The sequence below is a fragment of the Myripristis murdjan genome, chromosome 17 (genome assembly GCF_902150065.1).
Source record: "Myripristis murdjan chromosome 17, fMyrMur1.1, whole genome shotgun sequence".
Lineage (NCBI taxonomy): Eukaryota > Metazoa > Chordata > Actinopteri > Holocentriformes > Holocentridae > Myripristis > Myripristis murdjan.
The window spans coordinates 7,605,156-7,622,529 of NC_043996.1; the positions used below are offsets into that span (position 1 = coordinate 7,605,156).

Consider the following 17,374-nt stretch of genomic DNA (forward strand, 5'->3'; position numbering starts at 1 on the left):
CAATTTATGATGCCTTCATGTGCTTCAGGTCACTAGTTTGAATTAATTTATGCATCATATGAATGACAAAGGAAATGCTAAATAAATATTGATAAAGAAACATACCACAATAGCTATTAGTTTCACACAAAAAAAAGCAAGCAAAGCATAATAGGCATAAATGAGTGGATGAATAAATGAATAAAAAAAATAAAGCATCAATTATACTACTGGTAATGAAGCGTCCATGCTCTCTGACCCATAAACATTACGTGCACATAGCTTCTGTATATAGAGAGGTGAGATTTCATTTTCAAGGTTCCTGAACTCCTCAAAAAGAAGAGTAATTAAAGTAAATTTATTGAAAGCTGTTATAATATCACTGGAAGTCGTCTGTCTTTCCCCAAATAAGGTTTTGTACTTGAATCTTTCATTCAACAAATTAAAAAAAAAAAAAATGTTTCCAAGCCGCATTTTGCTGACTCGTAAGTGTGAGCTCATTTGAATGTAGATATTTTCGAAAGCATTTGGAGGCAACGAAGTTAAAAAAGCAGCAGCAGATATAACCGTTGCCTATTGGTGCAGCTAACTGTCAATCAAAGTATAGTCCAAAAGTGGGTGAGGATAGTGGGAGTTGACTCGGGCGAGCGAGCAGAGAGACCGAGCTGTCAAACCAGCAACAAACGCTTGAAATATTATTCCGAGCGGACAAAAAAGTTATACTTTGCTTCACGGGATTTTCCAACAACAGAAAAAGAAAGGTGGAGTTCGCCTCCTAAATTTATCGTTGGCTTGTGAGGACATACTTCACCGTCGCGAGCGAAAAACTTAATGTTTTGTTTGTTGGGAAATCTTTGGCTAATGACTGCTCGCTAGCTTTCTGGTTAGCCTCAGTTTTGTTGACAAACTAACGTTAGCCAGCCCGTCTGTGTACGCTAGCTAGGTTATCAACGTAGCTGGTTCAGGTTTAGCTCTCAGTTGGTGATAGATGCTTCCACGGGATGGCATGAAACTAAGTGTGAACAGCAAAATTATCAGCTGCCCCTTGTTGGAAAATCGCCTTTATGAAAATAAAAGCAGGTAAGACAACTGAACTTTTCTTCCTACCCAAGATAAACCTGTCTGTCGCTTTGTTTACACTTTCCACCTGGCTGGCATGCACTGTAGCATCCACCCCCTGTATGTAACGTTATAACATGTTATAAATGTTAATTTACCTAGTAAGTAGCTTATACATAATTATCAAGGCAATACGACTTCCCCTGTGAAACTCCTCTGAGGGTATTGGCTCATTAGCTGTTTGTATGATCCAGATCTTGGGCAGGTTTTTTCCATAGTCCCTGCCCTTTAGACTTGTTCATTACTTTAAACTCTTGAGGAATGACAGGTATGCAGCGGCTCAGATATCATGGCAGTTTACCACAATAGATTGTAGTAAGATAAGAGAGAGCTACTCAGTTTTGGTGAATGTGACTTAACTTACATACTTAATAAACATTACTGCTAACACAGGGGTTAAGGTGGCTTTTAGACCTAACCTAGTTCACAACTAGTTCCTTCCCAAAGGGGAAGGAGCAGCAGATAACTCAAAAACATGATTTTTTCAGCAAGTTATCAAAGTCGTCTATTTTTTTTTCTTTTCTTTTTTAAACTGTGGTCACTACAGTAGTTTTGCAGTTTTCATGTGTTTGGATACCTGTAAAACATGCCTGTCTGTGAGATGACATAGTGGAAAGAGAATGGATACGAGTAGGGGGAATCGGGAATCATGGGATGAAGAGTGAAAAAGAAGTGAAAGCGCAATTTGTTGCATCTCTCCTCATGATTCACAGAGGCATACACTCAGTCATTCTTCATGAACATCCCCCCTCCTCCCCTCTCTGCAGACACACACTCAAACACACACTCTGTCTCTCTCTCACACACGTTCTCACCGCCCCTTTGCAAGCCATCATAAAGTCACTCAAGGTTTGATTTACAATTGACATTTTCTATTAGCCTGTAATCCACAGGGGCACAGCTGGATAGTGTTCAGGCCCCTAAACTACCGCTAAAAGATTTGGCCTCAGGCTACTTTTGGGATGTCCCATCTGTTTTGGAGAAGTACTAGGCCACATTTTACAGACCAAAAAAGTCTGTCTTTTAAAATTCCTCCCCCTCTTCCACGCTTGGTTCCTTTGCTGTGGTGTTTTAAATGTATGCCTTTGGATATGTAGGCAACGGGGGATGGTTTGGAAACAAATATAGTTGCCCGTTGCCTATTTTGTTCTTTCAATCACTTGCATGAAGGAGGAGATTCCAGCAACAGCATAGTTTGAAGAAGATATCAGACTGCAGCTTGATGCATAGGACTGGATGATGACCAAAATTTGCATCACAGATTTTTATTTTTGGTGGTATAATGCCATCTCACAGTTCATGGGTCCTTTCCCTGTAGTATGGCTGTTGATGAGGGATTGGTGACTTTCTTTCTCATATTTCCTCCAGATTTGGAAGGAGGCTTTTCATTTTTGCCCTACAAGTAGGAGATCGTCCTGAATGAAGGTTGGTTTTACCCACCCACAGTGGCATGTAGAATAACACAGGCTTGGCTTTGTAATTTCATTCGTATAACTGAAATGTTAGTCAGTGTGGGAAGTTTGTGTTTAGTCAGTTTTTGGTTGCATACAGAAGGCCTGCAGTGACCACTAATGTGGGTGTGTGGATACAGCATCCGTTCTCTGTTGTCGGTAGTTGTTTTGAATCAAGGGAAGTGAGAATTTATATTTTACTTGCTGGTTTATTCTCATCCTCCCAGATACTGTGGCATAGATGAAGTGTGTATGTCTGTGAAAGACTTTGATGAAAAAGCCAATGAAATCGGATAGGAAAGCTTATGCCTAGTACTTGTGGCCTATATTTTTCTTGGCACAGGGACTTTTATTACTGTCGTACCATTTCAAAAAGGCAGCGAATGAGGCGTCATTGGAGAGAAAAACAAGAGGAGGATGAAAATCCTTTTAAGGACGTGGCTGAGACAGAGAATGATCTCAGAAGTTGTCCAGTAGGTCTACAGTCTAGTGTCTGTGATGTAATGCTAAAGGACCAAGACAGAAGCAGGCTGTCTAAGACCTCTGTTACACTTGTCATCTCAGGGCTGTTTTTAGGATCTCATGAGACCTCATTTCTGTGTTCACACCGTGCCCAAGAATGTTTTTTGTGTTTCTCCTGTGACTTCATGGATTTGAGGTTGTATCCACACCACTTTTTGCATCCCCTTTTTCTGCCCATTTATTTATTTTGCATCCGGTTTGCAAATATCTGATTACAATGGAGGTCTGATTACCTCCAAATCACACCTAAGAAATATGATGGGAATGCAGTAATCGTGTGTGTGTGTGTATGTGTGTTTGTGTGTGTGTGTGTGTGTGTGTGTGTGTGTGTGTGGGTGTGTGTGTGTGAGAGAGGGGGAGAGGGAGAGGGAGAGAGAGGGAGGGAGAGAGAGAGAGAGAAAGAGAGAGAGACTGTGCGAAGGAACAAGGAAAGGTCACAGGGTACATGATGTCAGACTTTACAGCCTCAAATATGACAGCATAAACTTTATGATTGTTGTTTACAGTTTGTGCATAACATAGTGTTTGACATTATTTAAGCATTTTGGTCATGTTTTATGTAGACTATAAATAGATGAAATACAAAAGCTAGAAAGGAGAAGGCCATCACAGATGGAATGTGTCATCCAGTGACACATTGCGAGCAACTTGATGGTCACCATAACAGTACCCAGAGATCTACTAAAGACATGGTCACATCTGCTACTGAACTGTTAGCACTCCTGTAGTACATTAGTAAAATTTAAACAAACTGTTGTTGTTTTTTTTGGTTTTTTTTTACATTGTAAATGTAACATGAGAGTGCTGATTTGATTTTCAGTTTAGGCTAAAGACAAAAGACACACACTGGAAATGCATGTTATTTTGAATGTGCACATTGTTTTCAGTTTCCCAGTGTGACCTAAATGTGTGAAGTAGTGCTTGAAAAAATATTTTAACATATCTGCTTTAAACCTGGTTTAATTTTGGGGTATCAGCAGAGGACCAAAACAGCTGGTTTCATAGTCTTAAGTTTCCAGTTTGTACTCCATACCACGATGTGTGGTCTACAGTAAATAAATCTAAATCTGACTCTGAAACTAAACCGCATCGACTGTTGACCTATTTCAAGGCAGAAGGACATGATGTGTTTGTAGTAAATTAAACTGCAATAAGCTAAAGATGTGCATGAGAAAAAGCTTTCAATTACAACATGTCATATCAGACTGCTCATGAAGCAGAGAATTTAGCTGATACCATTTTGCTACAGTTATTTATGATCCATATATATTATTTAACTGGTCAAATAGCTGCTCTCCAAATACATGAAGCACATTGTTAAATAGGCCATGAAACAGAAAATATTATACAGTAAAGTTACCTGTTTCCTTCATGTAGGAAAACAGGCAGTGCCTTTGATACGGATGCATTAAGTGTAGAATGAGTGGCTCAAATGATGTGTATCTAGGCCTGTTATCATTTGAAGTGAGTTTAGTCCTATGATTCTGATCAGTAGGTAAAATGCTCAAATCTAGAATACGAGTTGGGGGACTTGTGCCAAGCCACTCTGGCCTCAATAGTGGCCTTTGTTTACTTGGTGATTTGTTAGATTGTTGCTGTATTGTTGTCCATAGCTATTTTTATTCTTAATTGTGTTAACTGAGATCTTGATACAAATACTACCAGTATGTGACAGAGTTTTGAATGTATTTTGGACATGATTAATTAATGTGAGAGTTATCTGTAAACCATGAACCGTGAATAGCTTGCATTTTGGGCCATGAAACCCTACAGCAGATTACATGCTCAAGTCATCTATCTTGTTTACACATAATTGATACTCCAAAAAATCGAGGCATGCACAGTATAAAAATAGAGGAGAAAACTTAACCTCTGCCACAGCCAATGAGGGGCTTGTCTTTATGAGCTGCTGGTCAGTCGGCCATTAAGAACTTCAAAGCTTTAGTTAAGGGGAGAGGTTGTTCCTCTCCACTCAGTCATAATCTCCATCAAAGGTTCCTTTTCCTATTAACTTCTTTTAACAGTTATGACAAAGGTTCAGTGTTAAGGTGTAGTTACTCAAGTAAAAAAAGCTTTTCACAGATGCTTCAAAGAGATTGAAATTGGAAAGATTCTTTTTCAGTGTCAATTGGAAGAAATATGATTGGCTACAGCAGGTAAGATTCAAAATCAGATTCAGTGTGTTTACACAACCAGATAAATCTCCTTCCAGCTTTTAAGTATTCTTAATAAGGCAGACGTGAAAAGCCACTTTGTTTACCAGTTTAAAAATGACCCCTAGCCACAGACTTCCTTCCTTGTCCCCTTTGTACCCTGCTGATTTTGTTTTGGATGGCAGAAAGGTCCAGAACCTGAGCTATTCCTTGGCTAATCTCCCATAATTGGACAATCGGCCCCTATTACAGCCATTACATCTGAGTTGGTTGAGGAAAAGAGGCTGGGCACATAGCTCCTACGGCAAAACTCAGACCCACACCACATGGTTATCACATAAAGGTTTATGTTTTATTTTGAGCAGAAGTGAATTTGGTCAATATTATGTGTTCTGTATTAATATTTTATCTTAGACAGAAGTAGGATCCAACAAGAAAAGTACCCACATTGTGTCTGACCTCTTTTGTTTAAGTGACTTAAGACACCATAGGCTATATGAAGCAGCTTTTCAGAATTGACTGATAGGATGAGTGGCAGGATTTGTGAAGGAACAGACCAAGCTGACTGACCTGACTATGAATCAACTGCTGACCGAATTGTGATTAATAACTGTTAGACCATTAATGTCAGTACAGCATTAAACTGTGACCCACTCAACAATAAGAGGAATCAAGTGAAGTATGCTTATGATTGTAGTTATTATGAGTGCTTGCACAAGTCCTTTATAATGATACTGAGCCAGGATGAAGGTGAACTGGGCATGCCAGGTGTTGACCAAATCGGCAATATGAATGATAGACCTTGCATGGAAGATTGAACAAATCACAATATGTGATTCAAATCTTTGTGCTTAACTGAGTGAAACAATTTAAAGAAGTTAAGTGATTAAACATTAACACCACTAATATGAATTAAATTTCTTGTGTTTTCGTTCCTTAGGTCTCCAAGGGCTTGCTAGAGATCTGTTGAAGATGTGAAAGGCTTCTGATCCTGGTGGACCTCACAACTGCGGGGAGACATCTTGTATTCAAAAAGGGTTTTGTCACTGGAGGCGCCCTCACTTTAATTTGAAATTAAAGTCTATGTTTGTGACATATTTTCACCAAGATCACAAACTCACTTCTGTGCTGCCCCGGGACCCTAGATATCATTATCTCGATCTATTATTTTTGTCATGAGGGGACCTACCGGAAAAGGGCCCATGTTACCTCTCGGGTCCTGACTCATAGTTTTATAGACGCTGGTCTATGGGATTGATTGGATCTGCTTTGCTTGGGTGTAAGAACCCAAACCTGAGGTGCCAGAGCTCAGCTGCCCTCCCGAGTTTAGGAGCACAGGCAGAAGTCACCTCTACCCGTGGTGGTAACTAATGGGGATGAACCAGTGAAAGAATACACCACCATCATTGGTACCACCCATCCAAAATCACCATGGACCGGAATAAACGCAACTCCATCGCCGGGTTCCCTATGAGACCAGACCGTCTCCATGATGAGAGAGATGGCGTCGGCGGTGGAGGGGCTGCAGAAATGGGCATGAACCCACCCTCACAGGTCAGCCTGATTTTAGAGGGATAGTACATTACTAATACCGACTTCATGTTTTCTGCAATTTGCATTGATTTACAAATTCCAAATATGGATTCATTAGTTGTGTTTTTTTTCAGTCCCGCAGTTCTCTCAGAGCTACATATGCAGCTCTGTTGCAAGCCCACAGTACATTCAGAGTTCATTGCAGAGATCTCTGGTGATTCCCACCCCAGATTTCCAGGTCACGATAGATTAGGACATGTTTTTATGGTGGAGAGCTGAATCCTGATGGAATATTCTTTACCGCAATAAACTTGTAGCATTTATTTGATATTTGCTTTACAGGTTTAAGAGTTGACTGCAGAGCCTCTTGACTGTAGTCTGTATATTCCCAAAAGAGTATGTGTCTTGTGATCCCTTTTGTACCAAACTTAAACATGCATCCTCAGTTTTAGTTTTAAGATTGTATTCTGACAAAGTAAAAACACAAAACACGTTTCTGCAATTTTAAGTTCTGTATTGCATCTCTCTACCATAAAATATAACTGGGAGGCTTTGGATTTTTCCAGTTTATGCGAATCAGCCTGCATGCTGGTAACATTATAAAGGATGCAATTGTGTATTTAGTTCCTCTAAGGAGTCTATCCTATGGCAGTCAAAGTATGGCACTCAAAGGATCAGGTTCTGTCACCCGCTCAAAAACATCAGATAGAGTTTGGAAAATTGATTTCCAGAATTAAGATAATTTAGGACAGAGCAAGAATATATCAATCACAAATAGAGACTACACTAGGAAATATATTTGCAAGTTTTACTTTAGAATAATGAAGACGATACTTTGAATGAAGTACTTTGAACTGTGTTAGCCTATGCCTAATGCATATTGGTGATGTATGAACCTTGGCCAAGACATTTTCTTTGGTCCTCTGTTATGTCCAATCCCAAATCATTCTCCCAAGCAGAAAAAGTCCACTTTCATGTCAATATTTTCCTATCTTCACCAGGTGGGCAGGGTGTGGCCGTCCTCCTACAGAGCCCTCATCAATGCTTTCTCCTGTCTGACAAGGCTTGATGATTTCAACTGTGAGTGGATTGGCTCTGGATTCTTCTCTGAGGTCTACAAGGTGGGTTTACATCAGTTTTTCTCTGCAAGGAAAGCGGGCCTTTTTACTGCCCTATCTACAGCTTGGCCTTTTTTTCCTTTCTGGGTGCCATTTCCTCTTCTGTTCCATCCTTTATTTCCTTGTCTCCTTCATTTCATCCTCTGCCAATTTACATCCCATCCTCCGCCCTATCCATCCATCCTTAAAGTGTTTTGTAATGGGTCACTGGCCCATAACAGGCCTTCCAGACACAGATACACATATGACCTCTTGTGATTGCTTCCTTTGTCCTGGTACGTGACAGAAGTCATTTTACTACTGTAGTATGCCTTGTGTATTATGGTTAAACTTTGCGTGCACTGACTAGTAAAGTTGTCTGACTGTAATAATAAATAATAAAAGAGAAGTGGTTGTAAATGGCATAGACAGTTAAACAGTCTTGAAAATAACTGAAACCCAGAGTCATTTCCATTTCAGTCAGACGTGTCAAGTTCATGTGCATGGTGGCCCAAAGACGGAGATTGTTTCTGAGCTTAACTTGCTATGTGCTTGCTATCCTTTAACTGACACTTTGAGGTCAAGTTAGACTGCATTCACTTCAAAGAAAGTGCTCTGTTAATGGGTTTGTTAACCCTATTATTCGTCTCTACACCCTTAGGGCATGTGAATGGCAGTCACACAAGCATGTTAGTGTGATTAGTTTGACTATGCTCAATGAATGTCCTCTTATCAGCATCTATCAGCAGAAAAATTCACTTTTATCTCCTATTTTTCTTTATAACATCAAGGCTCACCATGATTACGAGAGGTTTTGGCACACTTTGGTTTAGATGAGCAGTGCGAATGGACTTTTAGTTGGTTTGTATTTTGTGTGAATTGAATAGCCTAATCCTTGTCTTGATTGATTGATAGTTTTTTTATTCAGCAGGCTTATAGAGAGGAAGGTCAAGTGCTTCTCTGCACTTTATTCAGAGCTTGTGTGCACGCACATGTCCATGTATGTGAGGGGGTGCACATTGCTGTGTACATATGAGACAGACCCACTCTTTCAGTATTGTGTGCTAAAGGTTAAGACGCAGAATCAGGTTGACAAGGAAGGGGGAAGGGATGTCTGTGATCTCCTGTAGCCTATACGAGCCTAAAGGAGTCTGATTATCTTGCATATACAACAGGCCTAGCTGGGTTAGCAGATCATGATCCATCTTCAACTTCATTTGCCATTTTTAGCTTTCAGACAGAATTTGAATAGGTGGTGTACAAGAGTACTTAAAAGAATATGATGGAGGTAACCTACAGCTACATACTGTAGCTATGTCATCCATGGTACATCTGCTTCAGGTTGATAATACAATGCTCTTTGTTGGTTTGGACCTTGGATTTGTTTAGCCTGCTTAAAATTCATTTTCCATTGTGCCTCACAGAATGTTTTGTGATCCTCAGTGCGTTAGTTAGCAGTGCATCTATGCTATTTCAGGCTACATGTATATATTCTGCCACGTAATAGAGCCGATGTGTCAGCTATAAGGTAGACTTTGCGGCTACCTGAAGGTATTTTTGTAAAGTGGAGATTCATGATTCATAGTTACACAGGTTTTATTAATACCACTGTGCAAACCTTTTGCTTCAGGGTTTCCCATAAATGTACTAAACTGTTCTACCACAACAATTTCACATTGCTGTGAAAAAAATATTACCATTATTATTTTGATAGTCCCTGTGGTATTTATGGTCATGCTAACTGTTTCTTCTTACATGCATCAAGCTGCCATTCCTCCCTGCTTTGCTGCTAAACACACACACCTATCTCAATTTGTGGTCCATGCACAGCTTATAAAACTGATCCATATTATCAAATTTGCTCCAGTTTGCTCAGATGTGCTCCATTTTGTTTGTAACAGTGTGTGTAAACAGTAAGTGGACTAAGAGATGTTTTAAACTACCCAGCACTCAGATTGTTGATATGAGTGCAGGGCACTGGACACTTGACACACTGCTGCTGCTGTTACTGCACATAAGGACATAGGGACAATTAATCCCATTTCACCACAGCTCAGTTATCAGCCAGTGGGAAACACTGTTTTGTTATATTTATCTAACTAAAATCAATAAAATAGCATATACTTGAAAGCTCTTACTTTTCTATTGTGTGTTACAAAGGAAGATTTTAGGCTTTTAAGAGGATCTGAACCATGTTACAGGCTAGTTTTTCTTGAATTGTTTTACTGCAGCCCCTTTGATTACTTTTTTTATTGTGTTGATATAACAATTCATGAATTGCCATCTCAGTGCTGATTGGCACTCTTACAGAAACTAGATGAATATTGACCCTGACCTGAAGTACCAGGCTTCTGGTATTAATGGAGATTCTGTGGATATCTGTCTTTTGTTTGCTGATATTAAAAGCTGCTCTAGCTGCTCAGTTATTCCATGATTATTATTCAGCAACATTTAGCCCTAGCTGGATGGGAATATCAGGTGAAGGATAAAAGGCAGTAGGGGAGGAGAGGAGGAAACAACTCCAACCTAAGCTAAAACTGAGCAGATTGTAGGAGGAGTGAACATGCTGTGGCAGTCAGATAGGTTTTTGTGACGCTCTCCTCTCTCTCTCTCTCTCTCCTGATCCTTTTTTCCGTCAGTAGAGATGACAGAGTGGAATGCATAGGTAGAGAGAGGATAGGAGGTGGGAGAGGAACGATGGCAAGCATGGAGACAAGGAATAAGGTGAAGAAAGATAGGGATGAAGTGGCAGAGAAAGGAATGGGGAGTTAGATAGAAGCTGAGAGGAGGAGATAGGAGGGCTTGTGATGGAGTAGGGCTGAGGTTGAAAGCACGTTGGGGGTGGTGGATGCAGGAAAGTGGGGGGCGTGTTAGGGAAAGACAAGAGTTGGGGATGAGGGTTTATGGGGGGGCATAATGTGGGGCGAGAAGGAAAAAGAGGGGGATGAAGAGTAAATGGAGATGGGGGGATGTGAATAGAGTAGAATGGATGAAGGGGGTAGGGGAATGGGGGGAGGTGGCCCAAAGAGGAGTGGCCATCTGTTGTTTCTGCTGTCCTGCGGTGAAGACTGTTAGCTATTACAGCCAGGCCCCCTTCCCTTGAACTTGAACAGAGAGAGTTTCTCTCTCTCTCTCTCTCTCTCTCTCTCTCTCTCTCTCTCTCTCTTCTCTTCTCTCTTCCTCCTCTCCTCTCTCCTCGCCTCTGGCTCGTCTCTCAACTCTCCTCCCTCTCCTCTCCTCCCTCTCCTGCTCTCTCATCTTCTGTGTGATAGAGAGAGAGAGAGAGAATCATGGACACAGGAAATTGGCTGATCCAGTGCCTTTGCAGAACCAATGACTTCCTAATGTGGATGAAATACAAACTGTCGATTATACCTGCACTCAATTACAAGTCAACTGCAGCTTAAAATGGTCAAGATGTTGATTTAAGATACCAAGATGCCTTAAAATAAATTTCATCTTCAAAACATCAAGGCTTGCTGGCACTGTGATGTTCACAATATCCAGCAAAATAATTAAATAATGTTGTACAAATAATGTTGTACATTTTTTAAAATTATTATAATTTTAGCTGTTGTTAATCAGCGTTATGTTCCATGTAAAGTGGTTCTGAGTGATTTCCAGTCGAGTAGTCCATTCTTAGAGCTGCTAAGTGTATTAGTCTCTGTGCTGCTGAGGGCTGTGTCTTGCTTATAGAGTTTGTGCTCCCAGCCGAGCCTTGAAACCACCAAATAAAACACTTGTGTCGTGGTTGAATGTGTCTCTGCTGCGCTTCTGTGTCAGGAAATGGGTTAGCAGATGTAGGTTGATAGATTGGCCTGCAGCAGACACGCTGCCTCCAGTGATTCACAGGTTAATACTTCCTATTTGCATTCATATATGTTAATTTGTGTGTGTTTATAAGAAACCCAAATGTTGCTCTGCAATGTCATAGAGGTTAACTAATGATCACTGCACCGTCTCTCCTCTGCACACTGTGGTGTAATATCTGAGATGACATAGGACAGTGAGTTTAAATAAGTGCTTTGTTGTCCACGCTTAAAGAGCTGCCAAGACACTCTGTAAATAAATTGTATTTGTTTCAATGGAGAGTTTTACTCCATAATATCATGTTATATTTTAGTCAGCAGGGACATAAAATACAGTTTTACTTCATGTCATATCTGTATGTCAGTTGTGTTTCTGCTCTAATGATCTCACTTACAATTCACTTATTTAAAATTTGAGGAGCAAAATTGTTTTACCCCACATTTTGCATCTTGCATGAAAATGTTGACTGTTTTCAGCTTTCGCAGGCATTCTAAGAGAACTGATATGCTTCAGTGATGCTGATATGCCAATATCCAGCAATTATGATATGTAGGCTAGACAAAATGTACAAAAGTGCACACAATTGACAGGGCTAGACTAACACTATTACCATGGCATGGCTTGTCATCAGTTACTGACCTCCTTTTTCTGCTTCCTCTATTGACTTGCTTCATGAGACAGACCCTTTACTCACAAGTTTTGATTACAGAATTTGATCATATACAGTACCAAGCTTTTTTTTTTTTTTTTTTTCAATTTTCTTGTTCAGCCTTTGCCGTCAGCAGAATGTAGCTTATATGTAACCCAGATACTGCATTGTTTGCTTGTGTTTGCTGATGTCTGCACATGCAGCATGATTGAGCCTGGGTTTCATATGTCTGTCCTGCAGGTGCGTCACCGGGCGTCAGACCAAGTGATGGCTCTGAAGATGAACAAGCTCAGCAGCAACAGAGCTAACATGTTGAGAGAGGTCCAACTGATGAACCGACTCTCACATCCCAACATACTCAGGTCAGTAACTACATAAGTAATTGGTATAACCCCAGGGCTTGATAAACCGTTCCAACTGTACTGACTCTTATCATAGCTAATAAAGAGGCAGAACAACATGTTGAAAGAAGTCCAAATGGTGAACACGCTGTCACATCCCAGCTAGTTGCAATAGTGTAGTGTAACAGAAATAGCATGTGGCATATGTCAGCAATACATATATTTTCAGGCTGAGGTGTTATGAGTTAATAATTCCACTAGTTGATTACTCCATTATTATATAACACCAGAGCAACTTTGGGAAATGTGATTCAGTCAATGCAAGAAACTGGTCATTATGTGGTTGCTGATTAAATGCTTTGCCAAATCCAAAATGGCCTGTTATGCATCACTGAAGTACAAGCTGTTATACAACAACTTCACAAAAGAGATGTCATTAATACTTGGAATGGGGCTGCTGTCTAAATTCACAAATAGGATTATATTGCTATGTTAAGAGTTTAGGTAAGTGAGTAACTAATCCTCTTTGTTTCCACAAAATGACATGACAACCATTATCGGTCTTTTTAATTTTTTTATTTAATTTTTTTTTTCTAAAGAAAGCTTTTGTGGAGGCTACCTCTAACCCCTGCAGCCATGCTGTTGAGATGTTTTATGTCGTTTTCTCTGTCTGTCTCTACCCTTCTCTCTCTCTCTCTTGCTGTGGTTGTGGCCTGTTTTCTCTGGTGTTGACCAGAAACCGGGTCAAACAGAGAGCCTATTAACAATGGATTTTCTCAACTGCCAGCTCCTGTTAGAGTTGCTGCAGCACCCTAGAGGGGAGAAGCGAGGAGAGGACGCTTTTTGACACTGAGATAGAACACTCTTCTTCTTCTTTTTTTTTTTTTTTTTTCTTAAGAGAATCCAGTCAGTGATTTGTCATGCTAGAGAAGTAGCACATAACAGTGTGTAAACCCCTCACCTTTAGGTCCATGTTACTGTGTTGACACTATCCTCTTTATTTATTTATTTATTTAGTTAGTTAGTTATTTAGTTAGTTAGTTATTGTTGATTTGTTATGTATCCAAGAACATTTGCAGCCTGTTTCACCGTTGTGAAATTCTTAGAGTTTTTAAAATTATTATTATTTTTTATATGGACTGTATTTCTAATGAACTTATGAGTAACAGTGAAGATTATGCTCCATAAGTAGCCATTTGACTCCTCTGCCTCAGTGGCCAGTGCCTGCACTGGCAGTCATCTCTTCAGTCAGTCAGTTTGCTGCAAAACTTGGCCTGTATGATAACACCTTTTATTACCTGCATTAATCCTGTGAAACTTGAGAGAATGCATCTGATTTCTTTCAAGAACGTGCAAAAAAAAGGCAATTAAATATTTTACCAGAACATCATCTTTAAAAAGTTGCGAAAAGGTTATAAGAAAATGACCTGAAAATTATCACAAAAAGTGATTTTTTTTTGTACAAAAATAAGACCAGAAAATTGACCAGAACATTATGAGAAGAAGAAAAGCATTTTACCTGCTATTTAAAATTAGAACAAAATTACCTCCAACCCCACAAAAAACAAAAACAAAAAACAAATATACAAGAAATTTACCAAAAATTCTTCCACAGAATTAAAAATGAACAGAAAAGAAAAGAGAATTTTGTTAAGAGGATGAACGTGTTTTTTGATTTTTTTTTTTTTTTTTTTTATTATTATTATTAATTATTTTTCTTGGTCAGAATAAAATCCTGGCCATGTTCCTAGGTTTCGAAGAGTTAACAAAGTGTCTGACTGCTATAGAATCACAGTGCATGGCATGCAAACTGCCTCTTCGTATTACAAGCACTAAATGCAGACCAGCCAGTGTTTTTCTTTTTCTCCACAGTGCATAATAGTATGAACATGCCTTGAGGCAGCAGCAGCATGCACACCCACTGGAAGGAAAGCAAGCAGCACTTGGGTCTCTCCTTTTATTCTCCTCATAAAATGTCTGTTGCTTTATTGGTCAGGTGTGGAGGCAAAATAACAAATTTTCCTCCAAATTTACACCTCTTTGGGATGTTGAAAGTAAACATAAGCTAAAAGAAACACTATACAACATACCCTACAAAATTAATGAGAATTGAAAACCCAAGTACTTTCAGATACACTCACTGCAACTCAGAGCAGCCAGATGTTCATCAAGTCATGTCAAGTTCACATTCTGTTTGGAGCTCACGGGTGGGACAGTGTGTGTGTGTGTATACGAGCATGCACATATATGCACGTGTATGTGCTTCCGCACACATGCGCAGGATCTTTTACAATGCCATCTTTGTTGACCGTGCCCGCTGGATTGTGTGTGCTCTGTGTCTGTGTGTTAACAAGCGGACACTAGGGGGTCATTGTTAGTTAAAAATCCAACGAAGGCCCACAAGTTGACCTTTTCATTGCCTGTAGAACTATGAGGGCTTCAAAACGCCGGTCATGAATAAAGCTGGTTCATATCTTGTTCTATACACATATGGCACACACACACACACACACACACACACACAGGACACAGTTGTGCAAAAAACCTCGTACTCCAGTTATGGTTTTCATGTTTTCACTTAAATTTAGGGAGTACAGGAGTCCTCTGTGGACTGAGGAATTTTTATGAAACACTTCCAGAAGCCATTGGATACACTGAAAGTATGCATTGTCATCAAGCTACAAAAAACCTGGAGATGCATGGTTTTCAGCAGAACATTGCCCTTGAGTGATGTCTATAACACACAGTTAAAGGAAAGTAACACCGAGGAAGATTGATTAGTAAGAATGGAAAAATGTATCGGTAGAGAAAGGGAGTGACGGTGGAAGATAAAAGGTAAGAAGTGGAAGGAATGCAGGTATTCCCCTCCTGCCTAAATGACTGTGTTGTTGGGATCGCCTGCCTGGTCTTGCCCACTGGGTGGAGAATATGTCACCTTTCCCAGCTTCTTCCTGCATCCATTTGTTTACTCATGACAGACAAACTCAAGTATGCACTTTGTTATGAAATGCTGTGCAGATTTCAATTTTTTTTTTTTTTTTTTGTCATATTTCTTGATTTAAAGACAAGTTAAATGGCAGTTATATGTCTACCAGCCATGCGTTAGTATCTCAGATTTAATTCTCAACTTGGTAAAATAACAAATATACATTCATATTTAAGGTTTTAACCAGGAAGTAATAAGATATCAATAGTCAAGAATAAGTCAACCTTGCATCTTGTGTTGTAATTATCCTGTATATAGACAGATAGATATGCTTGTGTGTGAAATAACATATCACATCTTAGCAAACATTATATATCTTGAGCTTATTTCCCTCATAATGTGCCTTATTCCTCCTGAATATTGCCACATATCTTAAATGACTCAACATAAGTTACACAGATTCACGTTTATATCTTTTCATTATTATTACAATTAGGTTTCACCTCTACTTTATATCTAAAATCACATTAATTATTCTTAATATAGGATTAAAAGAAAATCTGAGCGATATTACTGTGTCGTTTAAGGATTGGAGCAGGAAGGAGATACTGAACAACAACTCAACTTTGCATGTCTTTTCTTGTTTTGTAGGTTCATGGAGTGTGTGTTCAAGAGGGCCAGCTTCATGCTCTGACAGAGTGGGGAGAACACACACACACCATACACACACCACACACACACCATCTGAGAGTAAGGCTTATGTATAGATCAGTGGTATGTAAGATCAAAGTGGCTTTTGTAATGAAGAGGTATAATGCATGTGTGCAGGGTGTGTCCATTGCTTGCTGCTTGTGTGTGTGTGTGTGTGTGTGTGTGTGTTTCAGCCTCATATCCCATGTGTATTTTAGTACTTGCTAGTATTTATAGTGTTTGTCAGGGTGACATCACGTCATCCTTGAGCATTACAAGTAGTACACCAGCCTGTAATTGTGGAAAACCAAAAGAACTCTATGTCCTCAAGGGTACATAACATTTAGTGTGTGTGTGTGTGTATGTGTGTGTGTGCGTGAGAAGGAATTGGAGAGAGAGAATTTGATACCACCACCTAATAAAATTCTTCAGAGATGTTAAATGTTAAGTCATACACCATTAGGGTTACAGTGAGCAATGCTTCAGGCCGCACATACCTATATTAAACCCCTGTGTCCTGTGTGTGTGTGAGAGATAGAGAGAGACAGAGCGATCCAGTTAACCTTACGGCACTGAGTGTCATTAATTACTCAGGAAAATGCCTGATAAGCAAACGATATATTAAGCTGCAGTGCTCCGTTAATGAAAAGGCTCATGGCACAAAAAATCAGGTATAATTCTGATTAAAACCATGATGGCAGAGAGAGAGAGAGGAGAGAAACCTTATGAAGAAGAAAGTCTACTTTAAGCAGAATTCCCATTGTATTCCCATCATAGTGAGCAGCTCCATCCAGACTAATCGACATTAATGAGGGTTGTTTCTGTTTATTTGCTTAACCCTCTGAAACCCGTGGACTATTATTTCGTTTTATTCATCCTTCTGAGCAAAATTTCTTTCATTATTTCCCTTTTTAAATGAAAAGATTGAAAAGGTAGAAAAAAAAACCAAAAAAAACATCATATTGTTTTTATGTTGTCAGATAATACGATTATGATATGATCCATAAGTTGTGTGGAAATGCTAGTTTATGCATCATAATTTTCATTTTCACTGAAAAGCCTATGATGAAAAATGGATTTTTTTTTTTTTTTTTTGTGGGGTAT

The 17,374-nt window shown here is 39.4% G+C and overlaps 1 protein-coding gene across 1 annotated transcript in view; it reads left to right on the plus strand.

The window, feature by feature from the left end:
- The first annotated feature begins 633 nt into the window (after positions 1–633).
- tesk2 (testis associated actin remodelling kinase 2) overlaps positions 634–17,374 on the plus strand; it is a 37,774-nt gene continuing 21,033 nt past the window's right edge. Inside the window, exons 1-6 of the mRNA XM_030074882.1 lie at positions 634–1,059; positions 6,165–6,778; positions 7,759–7,878; positions 12,554–12,679; positions 16,232–16,278; position 16,330. Of these exons, the coding sequence (XP_029930742.1) occupies positions 6,656–6,778; positions 7,759–7,878; positions 12,554–12,679; positions 16,232–16,278; position 16,330 (417 nt within the window). The 5' untranslated portion in view covers positions 634–1,059; positions 6,165–6,655. The remainder of the gene's footprint in view (positions 1,060–6,164; positions 6,779–7,758; positions 7,879–12,553; positions 12,680–16,231; positions 16,279–16,329; positions 16,331–17,374) is intronic.